Consider the following 23,380-nt stretch of genomic DNA (forward strand, 5'->3'; position numbering starts at 1 on the left):
CTCAATGGTTAGCACTGTCACCTCAGCACAAAGGTCGCTGGTTCAAGCTCAGCTGGGTCAGCTGGCATTTCTGTGTGGAGTTTGCATGCTCTCTCCATGTTGGCATAGGTTTCCTCTGGGTGTTTTGCACAGTCCAAACACATGCGCCATAGGTCAATTGAACACACCAAATTGGTCATATTGTATAAGTGTGAATGTGAGAATGTGTATGAGTTTTTCCCAGAGCTGGGTTGCAGGTACAAAGGCAACCACTGCATAAAACATATGCTAGATAAGTTGGTGGTTCATTCCACTGTGGTGACCCCTAAAAAATAAAGGGACTAAGCCTGCGTTACACTGAAATTCATCATTTGTTGCAATGTACTTGCAGTGTTAGTACCATATTAATACATTGCGCTTAATCATGCATGTCATTTCTGTACATATATTTATAATTGCACTATTGACCATCCCTCACACCCTCCTAACCCATCAATACACCTGAAGCGTACATCCTGAACACTCTAAGTACATAGTACTTCTAGTACTTAGATAATAGATACAATGTAGTAGGACAAAATCTGCTGTTTAAAATGGTTGCAACAGGACGTGTCAACTTTTCAGAAGTGTAGACATCAGGTGTAAAATTAATAAAAATATGTAATTGAAATGTGGTGTTTTTCGTTTGGCTCCACACGTTCCCAATCGCAAATTGTGGACTTGTCAGATTTGCATCGGATAACCAACATATAGCGCATCATTTGCATGCCTGAAAGTACACTTGAGTAACCGTAATTACACGTGACACCAATTACTCTGTTACTTTGTATTAAATTATAATGGAAAATTCCACTAGAGAATTGGAGCCTAATTGCATCTTAATTTGCATAATTTTGCATATTAATCACATCTCAGATGAATAATAAATTTCAGCAGATTTTTTAATTTATGCATAGATGCAAAAACAAGAAAAAAATAATCCATTGGGGTGGGTGGGGGGATAGGAGAAAAAAATCAGAACTATTACTTTGGCATTTGCACTGATTCCCTCATTATCCAACGTCAAAGTTAAGGTTCGACTGTGTCACTCACACTATGGTAACGTCTTAATATACAGTATAGCTGTCGTGTTTTGTGTACAAAAGGTTTTATTCATCTAAATGCTTTTGTAAGACGATAGCGTGCAAGAAAAACAGCTAAATGATTTCCACTCGCATTAATATGCAAACTAAAAGCGATGGTGTCATATACAGTAGTGGAAGCTGGAAATAAGCTTTTCAATTATGCCTTTTTCATGTATTATCTGTCTTTTTTTTCTCAGCAATCAAGACTATTTTTAATCACATGAGTCCTAAATAAAATCCTGATAACAACTGGCAAAAAATAGAAAGGTTACCAGTGTGAATGAAACTTTTCATGCGAGTTTCTTTCTGCTATAAAATCACGACCTAAAGTTTGTAATCACTCTGGCGAAGTAATTAATTGAAATCGGAACTGCTGCAAGATTTTTATTATTCTGTTCATTCAAGCCACAGATGTAAAAGCATTTCAGACTGACAGAGATAATTACTATAATACATCTTCCAAAGGTTTCCATATCTGAGCGCAAATTCAATAATGATGAGCCGCAATAGCAATTATTTATCAATAAAAATAGTCACAGAATTTGGAGGGGCGGGTAAACCATGCAGGTGTCTCTGTAGTCTTGGTTTTTTTTTTTTATACGCCTCAACCCCTGAATGAATAATCATCATTTTCAAAAGAAAACACAGATAGCAGGCAAATACAAAAGCTTATGACCTGTAATCAGCGGAAACAGCAGGAATTTAATGATGTTTTGCTCTGCTGATCACATTTAAGCTTCTGAAACAATGATGTTGTGCACCTGTGAGGTGTGTTTGGGTGATGCCGCGAGCTTCAGAAAGGGGGGCCCGCTTAAAGCGGATTGCCCACCTGTGTCACTCATTTGCATTGTATGATTCAACATCAACACTTGCTTAACCTGCTCAAACACACCGTGTATAATGTGCTTCCTTTAACGCATATTAAAGATGCTTTAACTTGGGAAGTCAACTCACTCATTAGGTTTTTTTTTTGAACTATGAATTATATTATTTTAATTTTTTTTACAGCATAAGCAGATGATGTTCCTCTTATTTTTGTAAAAAGATCTTTAATAGATATTGAAGGAAAAATAAAACAAGTTTGCTCCAGAAAACCAAAGATTAAGCAGACTATTGCTAGTTGTCACATGGGCTTTAAATTAAACAGATTAGTTATCACTACAACCCTGCTTTTGTCAAGCTCAGAACTCTTGATTTTGTCATTTATATTTCTATAATGATCTCAGAACAGGGAGATTTTTAATAAAGCCCAAGCTGTCGTGTTTAAAATGTTAGAAAATCATTCATTTTAACATTGTGAATATTTTAAGGTTTTATACTTTTGTTTTTCATTGTTTAACTGGTAAAATAAGTCTATAAAAAAACCTATAAAAGTTCTGTTTCATTGAAGATTTCACTGTGACGACTTGCCTCATTTACATATATATAGTAGTGGGAATATGGAGTAACATTGTGTGTGTCCGTGTATGTATTCATATATATGTGTGTGTGTGTGTGTGTGTGTGTGTGTGTGTGTGTGTGTGTACACACACACACACACACACACACATATACATATATACATACATACATACATACATACATACATACACACATACATACATGCATACATACTAATATTTTAGTCACCAAACAGATTAAGAAAATGGAAAGATAATACAAATAAATTCAAACAAAATATTGCAAAAAACATTACGATCTACAAAATTTCAACTAAATTGTTCAATTTTTCACTTCTCTTGATTCTTTCTCATTTTAAAATTTGTTTTTAATATTTACTATAACATATAAGCTGTACTAGTTATTGCACCGTTATCGTAAGTTACTTAGTTCGGTAAGCTCCAGATTTGGCTTCAGTACTGACTAATGTAATGTATATGCACAAATAAAATATTGCATAGCTTCCTATTAAAAATATGAATTTAAAAGAGAAGTGAGTGAAGGGTGTACTTATATATGCTGAGCACTGTATGAATATATATATATATATATATATATATATATATATATATATATATATATATATATATATATATATATATACATATATATATATATATATATATATAAATGATATATGCAAATGAAAGCAGAAAATCAAAAAATCTATCACAAAATTTACAAAAACTATAATAATAGTACCACAGGTATTCTTCTGACAATGTTAGCACTACAGCAGTGTTGCTGATACATGCATAAATAATGCAATTTAATTACAGCAAACTAAAATTTCCTTCATAAAATAAAGGAAACAACGTCTGCCAATGTGGTGAGAAATATTAATTTAAAAATAATATTAATTTAAAGGAAGAACTATTCTTTTTAGAAAGCAAGACTTAATATCTGTGAGTTTGTTTCCCAAGTACTTGCATCTTTATTTAGGAAAAATGTTTTTATATGTATAGGTAACTTATTTATCTATTTTTAGTATGGAGAGTTCTGCTGTGACGTGAATTTCCTTTTGGGGATTAATAAAGTCAAAGTCAAGTCAATTGGATATTTATAATAGAAAACCACACTAAAATACTAAATAATACAATAATTTTTGAAGTGCATTGAGAAATACTCACAGTGAGACAACTAGCGTCAATGTAGTCCTGAAAGAAAAAAATTGAAAAAGTTGAATTTGGTGATTGTCGAATTTGGGAAAACTCATTTCATATATGCATTCACATAAATACCCACAGAAATGGAGTAACATTGTTTGTGTGTGTGTGTGTGTGTGTGAGTAACTAAATTGTAAAAAAAAAAAAAAAAATATATATATATATATATATATATATATATATATATATATATATATATATATATATATATATATATATAACTAAAAAAAACAAATAAAATAAAAAACAAAATATTAAAATGAAACCACAATATTCATAAAAAACTTGAAATACGATCTCAGCGATAATACCACAGATCTTCTGACAATGTTAGCACTACAGCAGTGTGGTTGATACATGCAATTTAATTAGAGCAAATTGGAAGCTCTTACATAAAAAAGGGAAACGGCATCTACCAATGAGACGAGATACAGTATTAAAATAATTAAAAGGAAAACTATTTTATATTTGAAAGCAAGACCGAATACGTAGTAAACAAGACTAAAATACAGAATAATATCATCGTTTTTAAAGTGTATTGATTGAGAAATACTCACGGGGGGACAACTAGCCAGAATGTAGTCCTGAAAGCAGAAAAATAGGAAAAGTTTATTGTTTTAATTGTCGAATTTGGGAGAAACTGAATTCATATATGCACTAAAATCCCCAAAACAACATATAATTATATATAAATAGAAGGCTGTGAAGAAAACACATCGAAGAAACGACATTCAGGCATTGAGTTGAGTTTCCAAACAGCTTTAAATGCGTTTATTTTTCAACCGAAGAATGTAACGTTAAGCCTATAACAACAAACAATTATGTGACATTTTTGGGTGGAAATACACATTAAACGCACCCAAAGCCTGAACGCATGTAGTATTTACAACTAATAAATGTCACTTACATTGTGAGGAGAGTTTAAAGTTTATCCATCAGCCTCCTCATGCCATCCAGCGTCTGTGCGTCATAGTGTGCGGGAGCGCGCATGGCATACGCGGGTCTGTGCCTCCATCTACCGGAGAAACTACACAAGTGATGAGAAACCAAAAGCATTATGGGTACAAGTTTCATAAGGGCTACGGAAGCGACGGTGAGGACTGTTTTTCTGTCATTCACTAGTTTTACAATGACCAGTTCGGGATTGCGCAACTTTAATTGTAATGCGCGTCCGTGATGCAACGACTCGCGTGTTTGGCTGCACGTCGGGAACTCGCATCTCTTGCCATTCGGTGGAATAGGAATATTTTGTATCCTAAACACGAGACCCTTTGCCAACCGTGGTGGCATCAGCGCGCGCGCGCTCATGCCATCTGCGTGACCTCTCCAGAGCGCGCATGGCATCACCTGCGCAGACGGTGTGCGCAGTTCAGCGGTCAGCAGCGCAGATATAATAGTAAAGATGCAGACAAGAAGGACTCTGGGCGTCCTGTCATCACCGTGGTGGGCACACCAGACCCCATCCTGTGGATCAGGAATAAAGTCATCTTATTTTTAACCGAACTGTACTTTGGCTTGAAGTTCAATGTGGAGTTTGACAATGGTGTGAAACAGGTTGGTATGATTATGGAGTCGCATTAAAGGGACAGTTCACGCATAAATGAAACTTACAATTTACAATCTTTCAAGTCCACTGAAAAATAAGATTCATTAGATTTGCAAAGATTAAGGTAAGTGGTTGAAAACATAGTAGGAGAAACTATATAGTATGTAACTAAAATACTATGGAAGTCAATGGTTACAGGTTTCCAGTTTTCTTTAAAATATCTAATTTTGTGTTCAACAGAAGAAAGAAACACAAAGGGTGAGTAAATGATGAGAGTTTTCAGTTTTGGGTGCACTGTCCCTTTAAGGGGAAAATCCTCAAACTCTTAAGTAAGGGGTGTCCGAACTTGGGTCCTGGAGGGCTGGTGTCCTGGAGAGTTTAGCACCAACCCTAATCAAACACATCTGAACCAGCTAGTCAAGCTCTTACTAGATATACTAGAAACTTTCTGTTGGAGCTAAACTTAGCAGGACATCGACCCTCCAGAACTGAGTTTGGACACCCCTGACCCCTGACTTATGATGGATTAACTTTTGTTACTGAAATTAAATGTAATAAAGCATTTTAGACCAAAAAAAAATGCAATCACATCCCATGTTGTTCGACTTAATGTAGTACAAAAACAACAAAACATGACAAACATTTAAAAATAAAAATAACATGTGTAAATATACACAATACATGTAATAGGTTGTACTCGTTTATGCTGAGCACTGTATATATAATTAGTAATATACACTCACCGGCCAATTTATTAGGTACACCTGTCCAACTGCTCGTTAACATAAATTTCTAATCAGCCAAACACAAGCAATGCATTTAGGCATGTAGACGGGGTTAAGATGATCTGCTGGAGTTCAAACCAAGCATCAGAATGGGGAAGAAAGGTGATTTAAGTGACTTTGAACGTGGCATGGTTGTTGGTGCCAGATGGGCTGATCTGAGTATTTCAGAAACTGCTGATCTACTGGGATTTTTACGCACAACCATCTCTTGGGTTTACAGAGAATGGTCCGAAAAAGAGAAAATATCCAGTGAGCAGCAGTTCTGTGGACGCAAATGCCTTGTTGATGCCAGAGGTCAGAGGAGAATGGCCAGACTGGTTTCAGCCAATAGAAAGGCAAAAGTAACTCAAAAAAGCACTCGTTACAACCGAGGTCTGCAGAAGAGCATCTCTGAACACACAACATGTCCAACCTTGAGGCAGATGGGCTACAGCAACAGAAGACCACAGGCCACTCCTGTCAGCTAAGAACAGGAAACTGAGGCTACAATTCACACAGGCTCATCAAAATTGGACAACAGGTTGGAAAAACGTTGCCTGATCTAATGAGTCTCGATTTTTGCTACAACATTAGGATGGTAGGGTCAGAATTTGGTGTCACCAACATGAAAGCATGGATCCATTCTGCCTTGTATCAACGGTTCAGGCTGGTGGTGGTGGTGTAATGGTGTGGGGGATATTTTATTGACACACTTTGGGCCCATTAGTACCAATTGAGCATCTCGTCAACACCACAGCCTACCTAAGTATTGTTGCTGATCATGTCCATCCCTTTATGACCACAGTGTACTCATCTTCTGATGGCTACTTCCAGCAGGATAACGCTTCATGTCATAAAGCGCAAATCATCTCAGACCGGTTTCTTGAACATGACAATGAGTTCACTGCACTCAAATGGCCTCCACAGTCACCAGAACTCAATCCAATAGTGCACCTTTGGGATGTAGTGGAACGGGAGATTCACATCATGGATGTGCAGCCGACAAATCTGCAGCAACTGCGTGATGCTATCATGTCAATATGGAGCAAAATCTTCGGAGCAGAATATTTCCAGTACCTTGTTGAATCTATGCCACAAAGGATTAAGGCAGTTTAAGGGGATCCAACCCAGTACTAGAAAGGTGTACCTAATAAAGTGGCCAGTAAGTGTATACATACATATACAAAAACACACAAAATTATTAATAACATCAACTAAAAGCATCTCAATAATAATACCCCTGCTCTTCTAACAATATCCCTACAGCAGTGTGGCTGATACATGCAGAAATAATGCAATTTAATAATAGCAAATTAGATTTTGGAACAAAAGAAGATTTTCAGGAATGAAATAAACACTTATTTGCATGCTAATTACACAATACAATAATGTCTAAAAAGAGAAATCAATATGATAACGTCTTGATGGCCAAAACCCAGCCCACCTGATCTGTCTGTTTATCAGTAATAAGTGTCTAATTAGTGCTGATGACTGAGATCTCTCCACAGGCTGCGGTTCATGTGTCTGACTTGCTGTCCAAAGGCAACTTTGAGGAGTTGAGGAGTGTGATGTCCAGAGAGGTTCGTTCATTACTGTAAATCACCGCTCTGGCAAACAATCAAGTCACAGAAGAGCTGTGAAACATGATTTTCTCCTGTTTGCAGGCTGTGGAGAATATCAGAAAGAAGTGTAGAGCACTTTCAGAGACCCAAAAAAGACAGCTTGCCATTTCTCTTGACGACATTATATTTGTTCTGCCTGAGGATGTGTCTGTATTCTTTGACCAGAGAGGTGAGTCTGTTTATTCTTGTTATCAATCGTATTTAAATACCATAACATTTTGTTTATTTTGAAGTGATAAATACATGGAGCGGGGTGGCAATGGCTTAGTGGTTAGCACCGTCACCTCACAGCAAAAAGGTTGCTGGTACCAGTCCCAGCTTGGTCTGTTGGCATTTCTGTGTGAAGTTTGCATGTTCTCCCCGTGTTAGCATAGGTTTCCTCTGGGTGCACTAGTTTCCCGCACAGTCCAAAGACATGCACTATTGGTGAATTGATTAAACTAAATTGGCTGTAGTGTATTTGTGTGAAAGAGTCCTCCATACTTGCGGTCTTGAGTATTGGAACTGAACTTGCACGAGAACATGAGGACGCAAGACCGCTGAAGAACGCATATTGAGAAACAGCCAAAGTCTGCAGGACACTGGCCCTCCAGGAACAAGTTTGGTGACAACTGATGTAATTGATCTGATTGTATGCAACATTTTGTGCTACATAAAACAGTGATTTTATTTATTTTTGATAAATTATGATTTTCTATTTCAGTTTCAGCTGATTGTGTTTTACTCCCTGACCCAATGATAGCAATTTTTGGCTGGTCAGATTTTCTTGAGACTCTCAACTAAAACATACAGGTAACCTGTTCAGTATGGCATGATCATAGCAAAAAAAAAAAAAAAGTTATGCTTTGTTTTCGGAAAGAAAATGTTAGGCCTCTTTTTTTTTACTGGCTTGTCGGACTCACCTCTACTTTACATTTGGAAAATGTATACCACCTCTGATATACCACCTCTGGAAACTCTGAGGAAATTTGATAAAATGTGGGATCCAGTCTTTTTTTTCTAAAACACCATAAAGACTAATAGTGTTGTTTAATTTCTGAAGATTTGTAAGTTTTTTTCTTCCTAGATCCATTGCTGTGTCTTTTTGTAGGTCATGTATGTTTTGGATGTCGTCATTTTCTCTTGTTTCATGCTGTATTTTACATTTTGCACAGATTATTGTTTCATGATGGGTTTTTCGGTTCTTTGTTTTTCAGCAAAAAAAAAATTATATATATATATATATATATATATATATATATATATATATATATATATATACATTTATATATATATAAAATAAAATTAAATAATGATTTTCGAAATCCCCTTTGTAAAAACATTGGGTTCTAATATGTAAAAAAAATAACTAGAGAGTGTTCTGTGTTCAGATATTAGAGCTAGAAACATATGGAACTGCATGCATATTTAAGGAAATTAGGGCTGCGCAATATATCAATATATTTAACGGCAGCTAGCTCTCTGCAGCTCTCACATGGTCGCCCACTGAAGCTAAGCAGGGCTGCGCTCGTTCAGTACCTGGATGGGAGACCACATGGGAAAGCTAGGTTGCTGCAGAAAGTGGTGTTAGTGAGGCCAGCAGGGGGCGCCCAACCTGCGGTCTGTGTGGGTCCTAATGCCCCAGTAGTCACGGGGACTGTATACTGCTCAGTGAGCGCTGTCTTTCAGTTGAGACGTAAACTGAGGTCCCGACTCTCAGTGGTTTTTAAAAACCCCAGGATGTCCTTCAAAAAAAGAGTAGGGGTTTAACCCCGGCATCCTGGCCAAATCTGCCCACTGGCTTCTGTCCATCAAGGCCTACTAACCCTCCCCATAGCATAATTGTCTTCATCTCTCTGTCTCCTCTCTCCTCTCACTCTCGAATGTATGTGATTGCTGTCAATGGACCAGAAAGTTTAACCTAGTGTTATAAAATCAATCTGCCATATCTGACGCTATGCTGTGTATTTAATATGATGTAATTACACCAGGGGTCGCAATCCAATAGAACTAGTAACTAAGCTACTATAGTAACTATATAGTATATAGTAACTATAAACAACTATTTTTTTCTCTTCAGTAGGTTATGGATAAAATATGGTAATTCTTATGGTTTATTCAAAATAAATAGATTTTTGGAAATCACCAGGCGACCCCCCCCTTTAATTGTCCCGACCCCCACTTTGAGAACCACTGATATAGCAGACTTAGACATGACTCCAAACAAATCGACGCTGTTTTTCAGCTTGATAAAGCACATGAACACAGTTATTGTCTCAATAAGATCCATGTTAGCCATTAGCAACGAAGCTAGAGTCACCGGGCTGACAGAAGCCCTGCCCATAATGCGAATCCACGTCTGTTGTGAAGTGAATTTGACGCGGAAATGATGCGAGTAAACTCAAAATGTTCACGTGTCTATTTACGCGTGAATAGCGCGATTTATCCTCAATTGTCGCGTCTGGTGTGAACACAGCATTATAAAACCCAGTATCCCTAGGAAACATTAGTAATGCTTTTAATCTTTTATCTCTTAATCCAATACTTAAAGTAATATTAGGATCTAAATTATTCTCAATATCAGTGATCATCATATTGTCAGGGTTCTGCCACTTTGGTCTTGAAAATTCTTGTTTTGGTGGCAGAGCTCTGACACTTCTCATGTCTGGTCCTGTTTCTGTCTCTGTGTGAGCGCGCGCCGTCGTGGGTGTACGTAGAGTGTGCGCGCTCCTGCTTGACGCGGCCGCGCGCGCGCTCTGCGTCCCTCAGACGCGTGCGCGCTTGTACTCGTGTTTGTGTTTTCGTTTGTCAGCAGCGTGGTGTTTCATTCCCAGCGTCTCAGTCTTGTTGGTTTCGGTTTTGGTCGGCGCTGGGATGAAGCATGCACGCTGCGTGTGTGAGCGCACGGTGGGTGCTTTCATTCATCGTGTGCTCGTGTCTTGCGTCTTTTGTCAAAGCACGTGGCTCAGTGTTTACATTGTGGTCACGTGCTTCAGTGTTGTTATGTGAGCGCATGGCTTGTATTGTCTCTCTGTGTCATGCGCTCTCCCGTCTATTGTCTAGTCCCACCCTCCTTGTTATCCCATCATTAGTTAATTGTGTTCACCTGTGTGTCAATTTACTTTTTGCTTTATAATCCCCCTCATGTTTTCAGTCCTTTGTCAGTTCGTCGTCAATATTACTCTGTCTTGTTGTCTCCAGTCCTGTTTTGTCCTGCCAGCCCTGTCAAGTTTGTTTTTGCCTTTTTATTAATGTTTTTCCCCTTCGGGGTAGTTTTGTTTTGCCTTTTATTTTTATTTGTAGTTTATAATAAATATTCCTTCATTTTTCTGCAATTGGGTCTGCACTCCTTTTTTTCCCTCACCGACCGTGACAGTACGAACTGACCAAAATGAGGACCCAGCAGAAGGATGACTCCTTCCTCAGCCACATGCCACAGCTTCTCCGTCTGCATGCGCTGCGGCAACATGGCTCTGAGTTAAAGGAGTTTGCGGAGAGGTTCCGTATGGCAGCAGAGGGCCTTGGGTTCAATGACTGGGCTCTTTTGAATCTCCTGAACTTCGCTCTTGATAAACCCCTCTATCCTCTGCAGATACAGAGATTGGTGGGCTACTCGTACAAACAGTTTGTGGACCATATGGTTAATCAAGTTGCCCATGAATGTCCTCAGGAGAGAATCTGCTCTGTTCTTCCACCAACAGACCAACCTGAACCCAGCTCACTGCTGCCTCCCACAGAGAAGAGGAAACTGAGGAGGAGGAACAGGTCTTCCTCTATTGTTACCCCTCTATTGGTGACGGAACCTGCTGCAGCCCACCCAGCTACAACCCTGGCTGCAGCATCACCCAGTGAAGCACCCGCAACAGACACTGCATCAGTCCTGCAGGCAGTGGAGTATACTGCAGTGTCTGAAGAGGTGGCCAGCTTCCCGCCACCCAGACCAAGGAAGCGTCGGAGGAGAAAGGGCTCCTCCACCACAACGGCTCCAGCCCCAGAGCGCCCTCCAGTGTCGGCTCCAGCCCCAGAGCGCCCTCCAGTGTCGGCTCCAGCCCCAGAGCGCCCTCCAGTGTCGGCTCCAGCCCCAGAGCGCCCTCCAGTGTCGGCTCCAGCCCCAGAGCGCCCTCCAGTGTCGGCTCCAGCCCCAGAGCGCCCTCCAGTGTCGGCTCCAGCCCCAGAGCGCCCTCCAGTGTCGGCTCCAGCCCCAGAGCGCCCTCCAGTGTCGGCTCCAGCCCCAGAGCGCCCTCCAGTGTCGGCTCCAGCCCCTGAGCGCCCTCCAGTGTCGGCTCCAGCCCCTGAGCGCCCTCCAGTGTCGGCTCCAGCCCCTGAGCGCCCTACAGTGTCGGCTCCAGCCCCTGAGCGCCCTCCAGTGTCGGCTCCAGCCCCTGAGCGCCCTCCAGTGTCGGCTCCAGCCCCTGAGCGCCCTCCAGTGTCGGCTCCAGCCCCTGAGCGCCCTCCAGTGTCGGCTCCAGCCCCTGAGCGCCCCTCAGTGCCGGTCCCAGTCCGGCTCCTTGCCCTGCCGGCGCCACCCAGATGTCTCGCCCTGCCGGCCCCAGCCCGGCTCCTTGCCCTGCCGGCATCAACCAGACGTCTAGCCCTGCCGGCACCAGCCCGGCTCCTTGCCCTGCCGGCGCCACCCAGACATCTTGCCCTGCCGGCGCCACCCAGACATCTTGCCCTGCCGGCCCCAGCCCGGCATCTTGCCCTGCCGGCCCCAGCCCGGCTCCTTGCCCTGCCGGCGCCACCCAGACGTCTCGCCCTGCCGGCACCAGCCCGGCTCCTTGCCCTGCCGGCGCCACCCAGACGTCTCGCCCTGCCGGCCCCAGCCCGGCTCTTTGCCCTGCCGGCATCAACCAGACGTCTAGCCCTGCCGGCACCAGCCCGGCTCCTTGCCCTGCCGGCGCCACCCACACATCTTGCCCTGCCGGCCCCAGCCCGGCTCCTTGCCCTGCCGGCCCCAGCCCGGCTCCTTGCCCTGCCGGCATCAGCCCGGCTCCTTGCCCTGCCGGCATCAGCCCGGCTCCTTGCCCTGCCGGCGCCACCCAGACGTCCCGCCCTGCCGGCTCCCCTCTGGTCTCCAGCCCTGCCGGCTCCCCTCTGGTCTCCAGCCCTGCCGGCTCCCCTCTGGTCTCCAGCCCTGCCGGCTCCCCACAGGCCTCCAGCCCAGCCGGCTCCCCACCGACCTCCTGCCTTGTCTCCCCTGATAGACTCTCCCTGGGTCGTCCCTCCTGCTCCTCCCTGGTGTTCCCTCCCTGCACCCTGGAAGGACCCTCCGGCTCCACCCTGGCTCCCTGCCGGGGCCCCCGACCCACTGAATCCACCCTGGACTGTCCCTCCTGATCCTCCCTGGTCTTGCCCTCCCATCCCTCCCTTGTTTGTCTTGTTGAGTCCGGCTTGGCTTCCCTCCCTCCCCCCCTTCATGTCGTCTTGCCTGTTCACCCCCCTGTCTTGTGTCTGTTGATGTTGCCTGTTTTGTTGTCTTGTAGTGTTTCTTGTCTGTCTTGTACCTTGTTGGATGTTCCCTTTAGGGACGCCAGGTGGCGTCCCTTTTGGGGGGGGCTAGTGTCAGGGTTCTGCCACTTTGGTCTTGAAAATTCTTGTTTTGGTGGCAGAGCTCTGACACTTCTCATGTCTGGTCCTGTTTCTGTCTCTGTGTGAGCGCGCGCCGTCGTGGGTGTACGTAGAGTGTGCGCGCTCCTGCTTGACGCGGCCGCGCGCGCGCTCTGCGTCCCTCAGATGCGTGCGCGCTTGTACTCGTGTTTGTGTTTTCGTTTGTCAGCAGCGTGGTGTTTCATTCCCAGCGTCTCAGTCTTGTTGGTTTCGGTTTTGGTCGGCGCTGGGATGAAGCATGCACGCTGCGTGTGTGAGCGCACGGTGGGTGCTTTCATTCATCTTGTGCTCGTGTCTTGCGTCTTTTGTCAAAGCACGTGGCTCAGTGTTTACATTGTGGTCACGTGCTTCAGTGTTGTTATGTGAGCGCATGGCTTGTATTGTCTCTCTGTGTCATGCGCTCTCCCGTCTATTGTCTAGTCCCACCCTCCTTGTTATCCCATCATTAGTTAATTGTGTTCACCTGTGTGTCAATTTACTTTTTGCTTTATAATCCCCCTCATGTTTTCAGTCCTTTGTCAGTTCGTCGTCAATATTACTCTGTCTTGTTGTCTCCAGTCCTGTTTTGTCCTGCCAGCCCTGTCAAGTTTGTTTTTGCCTTTTTATTAATGTTTTTCCCCTTCGGGGTAGTTTTGTTTTGCCTTTTATTTTTATTTGTAGTTTATAATAAATATTCCTTCATTTTTCTGCAATTGGGTCTGCACTCCTTTTTTTCCCTCACCGACCGTGACACATATTGCTTTCCCCACTATATAACGGACATTTAGACACCTTCAGCTTCTCCACGATGGACGTCCAGCATTCTCCAGCGTCCGGCGCCTGGACTGTAGCACTGCACAAGAAGTTTTGCCAGAGGAGAAATTGTCATGCCCAACTGAGTCTGGTTTCTCTCAAGGTTTTTTTTTTTTCCCTTCACTTTCGTCAATTGGTAAAGTTTGTTTCTCGCCACTCTAACCACTGTTTAGTTTAAGACTTGTGCAGCTGCGCATCAATGGATTTGCTCTTCAGTGTTTGGACTTTCAGCAGTGAAAATGAAACCACACTGAACTAAACTGAACTGAACTTCAACTCTGAAATCTGGACTGACTCAGTTTCAGTTTACTAGAGCTTATATGTTAAGCTGCTTTGACACAGTCTACTTTGTAAAAGAGCTATAGAAATAAAGATGAATTGAACTAGAAATGAACATTTCTTTACAATATGCTCTATATTTTCTCCTCAATACCATGATTAAACTTGGATACCACTTGGATGTCTCCCTATTTTAAACGGAACACTATGTAGAGCCGTGTGTCCAAACCGTAACCTTAATATATTTGTCTTTCATGTCGGATTCTTCTTATTGGTTCATCCAAAAATTTAAATTTACTCAGCCTTAAATGATTTCAGACATGTATGAGTTTTTTTTTCTGTTTGACACAAAAGAAGATATTTTGAAGACTGTTGTTAATTGGTAACCATCAACACCCACATAGCAAAATTTCTCTGGCCCAGCTCTGGCCCACAGAATCAGGTTTTGCTTGGCCCACATGCCGCAGTGAATTACGGTACATGACTGGGCCAAATCTGGCTTCCAGACAAGGGCCAAACACAGACCATATCTGGGCCAAGTCTCAGCCAAGTTAATAATTCATAACTGGGCCTGAACTGGGCCAGATAGGTTGGTGTGTCACGATTGCAATGAAATTGATAAACCCATGGAGTGATGCGCTTTAGGCACACTATGGGCACGCTTTTTCTCAAAGTGACCTGATTGGTAGAATTTTTTTTCTTTACTCAAAAATGATTTTAGTGTATTTTAAATGTGGGTCAAGACTGGCCAAACTCACATGGCCCACTTATCAAATTTTTAAATCTGGTCCAAATACTACGTTTTTCATCTGGCCCAAATCTTGTGTGCCGCCTTAAAAACGGTGCCACCTCTGCCAAACCCGGGCCATGTTTGGCCCACATGCTGTATGCCAGTGCCGGATGAATGCCTGCTGTGCCAGCTTTTTGCCAAATCTGGGCCAGAATTATTTGCTACTAGGGCATCCATAGTAGGAAGATCCAATACTATGGAAGTCAATCGGTTTCTGACATTTTGCTAAATACCTTCTACTGTATAGCGTTCAATGAAAGAAAGAAACTCAAACGAGTTTGGAACAAATAGAGGAGTAAAATATATTCATTCATTCATTTTCCTTCAGTTTTGTCCCTTATTTATCAGAGGTCGCCACAGCAGAATGAACCGCCAACTATTCTGGTATATGTTTTACACAGTTAATGCCCTTCCAGCCACAAATTAGTACTGGAGAGACGCTCATACACACTCATTTACACACAAAAACTCATACACTACGGCCAATTTCATTCATTCATTCATTTACTTTTTGGCTTAGCCCCTTTATTAATCAGGGATCGACACAGCGGAATGAACCGCCAACTTATCACTGGCAAACACCCATACACACCCATTTACACACATACACTACGGACAAATTAACTTACCCAATTCACCTATACTGCATGTCTTTGGACTTGTGGGGGGAAACGGGAGCACCCGGAGGAAACCTACACCAACACGGGGAGAACATGCAAACTCCACACAGAAATGCCAACTGGTCCAGCCAGGACTTGAACCAGCAACCTTCTTGCTGTGATGTGAAAGTGGTACTGTATTAGCGTAGCTGAAATGTTTGTGTTTTTCTAGGCAGAAAGTTCATCTACATCACGATGAGACTCTGGTATCTGTCCAGCGCAGATGTACCTGAGGATCCTGACGGGACCCGCATCTTCAAGATAGATTTAACTGCAGAACAAGAACCTCAGAAGATCATCACAGCTGTGTATGAGTGAGTGCGTCTACATGAATGCCTCCAAGAGCTCAATATCAAAAACATGACCAATCAACTGTTGAATATATTTGACGTATACGATTCCTACATGAGGTGGCATGGTGGCTCAGTGGTTAGCACTGTCACCTCACAGCAAGAAGGTCGCTGGTTTGAGTCCCAGCTGGGTCAGTTGGCATTTCTATGTGGAGTTTGCATGTTCTCCCCATCTTGGCGTGGGTTTCCTCCGGGTGCTCCAGTTTCCCCTACAGTCCAAGGAATATAGGTGAATTGGGTAAACTAAATTGCTCGTAGTTTATGAGCGTTTATAAGTGTTCCCTTGTGCCGGGTTGCAGCTGGAAGGGCATCCGCTGTGTAAAACAAATGCTGGAATAGTTTGCGGTTTATTCCGCTGTGGCGACCCTTGATAAATAAAGGGACTAAACCGAAGGAAAATTAATGAATGAATTTGATTTTCTTTTATGAAATGACTCAGCCATGCTACTATCTAGATATAATTATTATTTTTGCATTTAGACACAGTTATAGTGACATATTTATTCATAGATAAATCATTTTTAATTCATTTTAAATAAAAGTTAATTAATTTCACTAATAGTGAAAAAAATAGTGACTAAATAGTTTATATTTTCCGGTGTTAATGATATTTTGTTAAGGTTAAGTTTAATTAAATATTCAATAATATATACATGGGCATTGCCAGTGTGGGAAAAAGGGGACATAGTGCATGGGGTCCTGACAATTTAGGGGCCCCGCATGACGCATCTCCCCCCACCTACATCGTAAAAGAAAATTACAGATGGCACTAGAGGTTTTTGCATCTAAACTATTCATGTAAAACTATTAGTTATGTTAAAATGAAAATAGGAAATGTTGATTTTACAACCAGATTAAATAATAATAATTAGGATTTTAAAAACACAATTATTATAAACAATATAATTATTTAATATTTCATTATTTATTTTATTTGTTATATAATTTGTTTACAGTTAAATTTTTTTACAATTTATTTTTATTCTTATTTACTATTTGTTTTTATTTACAATTTATTTTATTTACAATTTATTTTTATTTTCTATTTATTTTTATTTACTTTGTATTTTTAGTTACTTTTTATTTGTATTTACTATTTAATTTATTTTCAATTTAGTTTTATTTAGTTTTACTTTTATTTTTATTTAATTTTTATTTACAATTAATTTTTATTTGCTTGTAATTTATTTTTAATTTACTTCTTATTTTTATATACAATTTATTAGTACTTTTTCAATTTTAGATTACTTTTTCATTTTATTTACAATTAATTTTTATTAACTTTTTATTTTTATTTACAATTTTTTAGTATTTACAATTTATTTTTATTTACTTTTTATTTACAATTTGTTTTTATTTACTTGCAATTTTTTTATTGACTTTTTATTTTATATACAATTTATTAGTATTTAGAATAAATTTTTTATTTCCTTTTTATTTTATTTACAATTTATTTTTATTTACTTTTTATTTTTACTTACAATTAAATTTTATTTACAATTTATTTTTATTTACAATTTTTTATTTACTATTTGTTTTTATTTTTATTTACAATTAATAATATATTTTTATTTTTATTTACAACTTGTTTTTATTTATTTTTTATTTTCAATTTATTTTAATTTTTATTTACAATTTATTTTTATTTTCCCAGTGATGGGTTGCAGCTGGAAGGGCATCCACTGCGTAAAAAAACATATGCTGGATAAGTTGGCGGTTCATTTCGCTGTGGCGACCCCAGAATAATAAAGCCGAAAAGAAAATTTATAAAGCAGAAAAGAAAATGAATGAATGAATAATTTTATTTCTATTTACTTTTGTTTTTTATTCATAATTTATTTGTATTTACAATTTATTTGTATTTTATTTAAATTTTATTTTTATTTACTTTTTATTTATATTTTTATTTAATTTTTATTTTACAATTTATTTTGTACAATTTTCAATTTATTTTATTAATATTTATTTTACAGTGTAAAAATATAAAAGACAGAAGCACACTTTTTTTCAGCTTTTGATGCTAAATGTTTTTGTTTTTGTCACTTTTTATCACTTATCTTACAGTACGTTTCTAAAATACTCTGAACATTTTACATGACTTAATTGCCAAGCGCCGCACAGTTTTCAGTCCAGATCTGCATATAGCGGCTGTATGTTTGGCACTGGAGGCTAAATGTCATATACAAACTCTTTGAAAGAGTCACACTCAAAACATAATTAGAAGTCAAACGCTCTTCATTTCAGCACACTTGTAAAGAGCACCTCGCTTGACAAATTCTCCTCCCCACAGACAGCGATTTTTTTTTTGGTGAGCGTGGATGTAAAAGTCTGAGTGATGAACGCCAGCGCAGCCTCAAATCGTCTTAAATGTACTTAATGGATTTCTGCCTTATGACAGACATTTGTTTTTGCGCAGTGCTTTGATGGATCTATAGATGCTAATAGGTTCGCTCTCAGCTGTTTGCGTACTTCTTTTTTTTCTCTCTCTCGTGTTTCAAAACATCTTTCCATCTGTCACATTAGCACGTTTCACTCTCTGTCGCTCAGCGAGTGCCGTTTCTTAAGTTAACTTTGTGAAAGTGTCGTACTTCAGTAGCTCTGATCTCACACTTTTTTTTTTAGCACCTGTTATTTTTTTGTATATTACATTGTGTGATTTTGTTGATTTTTTTTTTTAGTTCTGACACCATAGGGTTTGTTTTCTTATTTAGGATATATCAGGTTTCGCATATTTGCATTTGTATTTGCGGTAGAATTATGTCTTAAAAAAAGCCTTGGCTGGGTCAGTTGGCATTTCTGTGTGGAGTTTGCATGTTCTTCCCATGTTGGTGTGGGTTTCCTCTGAGTGCTCCGGCTTTTCCTACAAGTCCATGCTCTATAGGTGAATTGGGAAGGCAAAATTGTCCGTAGTGTATTTGTGTGAATGAGTGTGCATAGATGTTTTCCAGTGATGGATTGCAGCTGGAAGGGCATCCGCTGCGTAAAACATATGCTGGATAAGTTGGCAGTTCATTCCACTGTGGTGACCCCTGATTTATGAAGGGACTAAGCCAAAAAGAAAATGAATGAATGAATAAAAATGTATACACACGTTCTGATTAGGGAAAATAATGCAACTAGTCATTTGTGAAATGCAGATCAACACCTTGTATGGTTGGTTGTAATGATTCATTACAGCAAAAAAACAAATGCAGGAGTAGCCTGACACAGAAGCTAGCAAGATTGCTAATGAGTGCTTGCTTTAATAAAGTGGTATTCTGAGTTCAAAGCGATGGTCTACTGTTTAACATGACAGCGGGGAAGGCAGCATGTTGTCTGCCACGTCATTTGGATTGCCATGTTGAGCGTTGTTGCACTGAAAACATTCAATTTTGTATTTATTGCCTTTTATATTTTTAGATGTTAATCTGAATTGAATCTTTCAGTTTGCAATGCGTACCGAACCGAAAGTCTAGTACCGATCGGTTCAATACGAATACGCGTATCGTTACACCCTTGATATAGATATAAGATTATAGAACATTCTGATCACTTAATCTCACGGGAGTGTAAAAATGAAGTAGCTCTGAGAGATAAGATGGGGCTGGTTTATGGAGGGATTTATATAACAGTAAAAGCACTTTAAAATCAATTCTGAATTGGACAGGCAGCCAATGAAGGCCCCTTAGAAGAGGGGTAATGTGGTCAGGTTTTCTGCTATTACAGATAAATCTAGCAGCAGCATTTTGGACCAACTGAAGGCAAGAAACCTGGGAGATATATATATATATATATATATGTATATATATATATATATATATATATATATATATATATATATATATATATATATATATATATATATATATATATATATATTAGGGATGTAACAATATTGTAAATACCGTCATACCGCAATAGTAATTATTTTCAATATTACCGTAGGCACATCACTCAATAAATCATATCTCTCTGTCCCAGAAACCTCAGTCCCAAATGAGAGGGTTTTTTTTCTGTTGCAGGGGACATTGTAAATGCCCAGAGATCCCAGCTTTTACCAGATTGTAGTTATATGATAATTTTCCATAAAAAACCCATCTCTAAGTGAGTGAGTAATTAAATGTTGAATGTGATGATTTTTCAACAATCCTAAATTAAAACTTTATTTTTTTTATATAGTTTAATAGTTTTTTGTTATTAACATTGAAGTTCCTGTTTCGAAACTTACAGATAGATGGCTGATTTGTATGTCATTGATATGTTCAGTGCTAAGGTAAATAAACACTCTTGGCACTTTTTTTCGAGTCTTTTCATTAGTTTTGTTTTTCCTGTAAATTATTCAATAAATACTGTGCCATGCCATTCATACCAATTCATACCGTGAAATTCTGATACCATTACATCCCTAATATATATATATATATATATATATATATATATATATATATATATATATATATATATATAAAATAATATTTATTTTTTGATTTATTTATCAACAATAAAGCAAAATATCACTGTCCAGAATAAAGCAAAAAAAAAAAAAAAATATATATATATATATATATATATATATATATATATATATATATAAATAAATTTGATAAATAAATCAAAAAATAAATATTATTATTTTGTAACCATACAATATATATTGTAATTATGGTAACATTCAGACAGATAGCAAAATAAAAATAACCATATTGTCAACTAAACTGATTACCAAAAATATCTGGTTGCTTGTTTTTGTTGTGATCAATTACGACAACAATGTCCTATATCAGGGGTGGCCAACTCTGTTCCTGGAGAGCCACCTTCCTGCAGGTTTCAGTTGCTCCCCATATCAAACACACCTGAACCAATTAATTAGGACCTGAACACCATGTGATAATTACAGGCAGGTGTGTTTGATATGGGTTGCAACTGAAATCTGCAGGAAGGTGGCTCTCCAGGAACAGAGTTGACCACCCCTGATCTATATAGAGATTCTTTGTTTATTTTATTTTATTTTTTACATATTTCATCAGCTAGTTATTGCTTCTGCGTTGACATAGTGTGGTTCAATCCAGAAGTGGATCATTTTTTTAACTAAATTATTTTGAATTCCTTATAGAAAATATATTAATTTAACTCATTTCATAATCTCATTATTTATTATATTTTAGTCCTACAACTCATTATTGTGTGTTTGTTAAAGGTTTTATCAGGAGTTGAGCGCTGGAGGGAATCCGGAGTGGACGGTGACCCGATTATGGCACTGGAAACAACTGGAGTAAACTAAAGACGCAACAAAACTGACTTTACAGAATAAAATGGTGGTCATTAATGGTGGTTTTGGGATTTTTTTTTATTCTTTGTTCAGCCATTGTTGTAAGACAATGCTTGATTGACAGCTGATTTTATGCTTTGCTATAAATACAATTCAAACATTTTGACTTAAAATGTGTTCGAAACGCAGCACTGACCACAGAGTTTGTTAATAACAAGCAGAAGTCTGATACATTTCAGTGAACAGACTCTTTTAGACGGTTCGCTTCATTGAACTGGTTCAAATTAACCATTTCAGCGATTCAGTAGTGTCATTTCTGACAGCTGCTTAGGGTAAGTCATGCTGAAAAATAAAGCCATAGCCAATGTAAACAAGTATCTTCTGTTATTACTTTACGTTGGTTTTACATCCAGTCATTGAGCTTTCATCCAAAACGACTTACTATTGAGGAGGCATTCAGCGATTCAACAAGAAGAGGCAATACACACAACAAGTGCTAATTATACAAAGGAACTCTTAGTGCTCAGAGAGTTAAGTGCTAGAGGAAGGGGGACATGAGTTTTTTCGTGGAGAGAAAAATGTTTCTCCAGGTGGTTTGTCCAGCCCACTCACCTGTGTGAATCACACTTCATATATGAAGCGATTGTGAGAGTGTAAGAGCGCTAAAAGGGTATTTTCTACAGGTGGTTTGTCAAGCCCACTCACCTGTGTGAGGCACACTCAGAACGGACCCTTTTCACAAGACTTATGACACGTTTAACGATCATCAGCATCTTAAGTCCTTGAAAGTTTTTAATAGTTTGATTTAAAAAGAAATGTATGTATGTATTCATGCACAGTTGAAGTCAGAGTTATTAGCCCGCCTTTAATTTTTTTTTTTTGTTTTTTTAAATATTTCCAAAATTATGTTTAACAGAGCAAAGGAATTTTCACAGTATGTCTGATAATATTTTTTCCTCTGGAGAAAGTCTTATTTGTTTTATTTCGGCTGGAATAAAAGCAGTTTTTAACTTTTTAAACACCATTTTAAGGTCAAAATTATCAGCCCCTTTCAGCTAGTTTTTCGATAGTCTCCAGAAGAATCCATTGTTAATCAACAACTTGCCTAATTACCCTAACCTGCCTAGTTAACCTAATTAACCTAGTTTATCCTTTAAATGTCACTTTAAGCTGTCGGCGCAATAGCCTAGTGGTTAGTGCGCCGACATATGGTGCAATAGCACGTCAGGGCGTTGAGAGTTCGAATCCTGGCTCGAAGACATTTCCCTGCCTTACCCCCTCTCTCTCTCTCCCACTTCGCTTCCTGTCTCAATACTGTCTTATCTAATAAAGGCCAAAAATAAATCTTTTAATCGGGGGGGATGGCTTTAACTGTATGTATTATCTTTGCATCACATTACAAAAAAAATAAAAAGAATTACCGCTTGTGCATTGTGCAAGGCGTTTTTAGGGTAAGTTGAGTAAACCTAGTGCACAGTGATTAGGAGAGTACAACAAATATATATATATATATATATTACAATCCTATTTGCTTAAATAATAAAAAAGAACTCCATAAGGGTTTTATCGAGACTCAGAAAAAGAAAAAAAATTATAAGAATTGTGACTGATAACAGCAGCTAGAACAGAGAACAACATCAAATTTACTGTCCTGCCCCCATACGCTGCATTTTAATTGTATGCAAAGATAATATAATGCATACATAAATACATATAAATGTACATATTTTTTAATCCACATATTAAAAACTTGAGCTGATTCAGGTGTGTTTGATTAGGGAGAGATTGAAAACATGTACTGTTGGTGTGCCTTCAGGAACAGGGTTGGGAAACAGAAAACTGGAATGAAACAATAAAACGTTCAGAAAAGTCACTTTTTCAATGATTCCCAACCCTGTTCCTGAAGGCACACCAACAGTACACATTTTTGGATGTCTGTCTTATCCGACCCATTTACTTCAGGTTTTGGAGTCTCTTCTAATGTTCAGATGAGTTAATTTCAGGTGTTTGATTAAGAAGTTGAAAATGTGATTCC

At 39.1% G+C, this 23,380-nt stretch overlaps 2 protein-coding genes across 27 annotated transcripts in view; one reads left to right on the plus strand and one right to left on the minus strand.

The window, feature by feature from the left end:
* satb1b (SATB homeobox 1b) overlaps nt 1-4,716 on the minus strand; it is a 209,358-nt gene extending 204,642 nt beyond the window's left edge. For all 25 annotated transcript variants that reach the window (XM_073925260.1, XM_073925250.1, XM_073925254.1 and 22 more), the window contains exons 1-3: nt 4,617-4,716; nt 4,267-4,293; nt 3,674-3,700 (exon numbers count right to left, since the gene is read on the minus strand). The gene's annotated coding sequence lies outside the window, so the exon portion shown is untranslated. The remainder of the gene's footprint in view (nt 1-3,673; nt 3,701-4,266; nt 4,294-4,616) is intronic.
* A 65-nt stretch (nt 4,717-4,781) lies between these two features.
* On the plus strand, nt 4,782-22,770 carry si:dkey-82o10.4. 2 transcript variants are annotated; one of them, XM_001338222.7, is made up of 5 exons: nt 4,782-5,263; nt 7,528-7,599; nt 7,684-7,810; nt 15,920-16,061; nt 21,274-22,770. In XM_001338222.7, the coding sequence occupies exons 1-5, from the start codon at nt 4,886-4,888 to the stop codon at nt 21,350-21,352; spliced, it is 798 nt and encodes a 265-aa protein (XP_001338258.2). In that variant the 5' UTR covers nt 4,782-4,885; the 3' UTR covers nt 21,353-22,770. The 2 variants fall into 2 exon arrangements, with proteins under 2 accessions (XP_001338258.2, NP_001313545.1); NM_001326616.1 differs by lacking the exon at nt 15,920-16,061 and having other exon boundaries at nt 21,274-21,399.
* The last annotated feature ends 610 nt before the right edge of the window (nt 22,771-23,380 follow it).

Source organism: Danio rerio, chromosome 16 (genome assembly GCF_049306965.1).
Source record: "Danio rerio strain Tuebingen ecotype United States chromosome 16, GRCz12tu, whole genome shotgun sequence".
Lineage (NCBI taxonomy): Eukaryota > Metazoa > Chordata > Actinopteri > Cypriniformes > Danionidae > Danio > Danio rerio.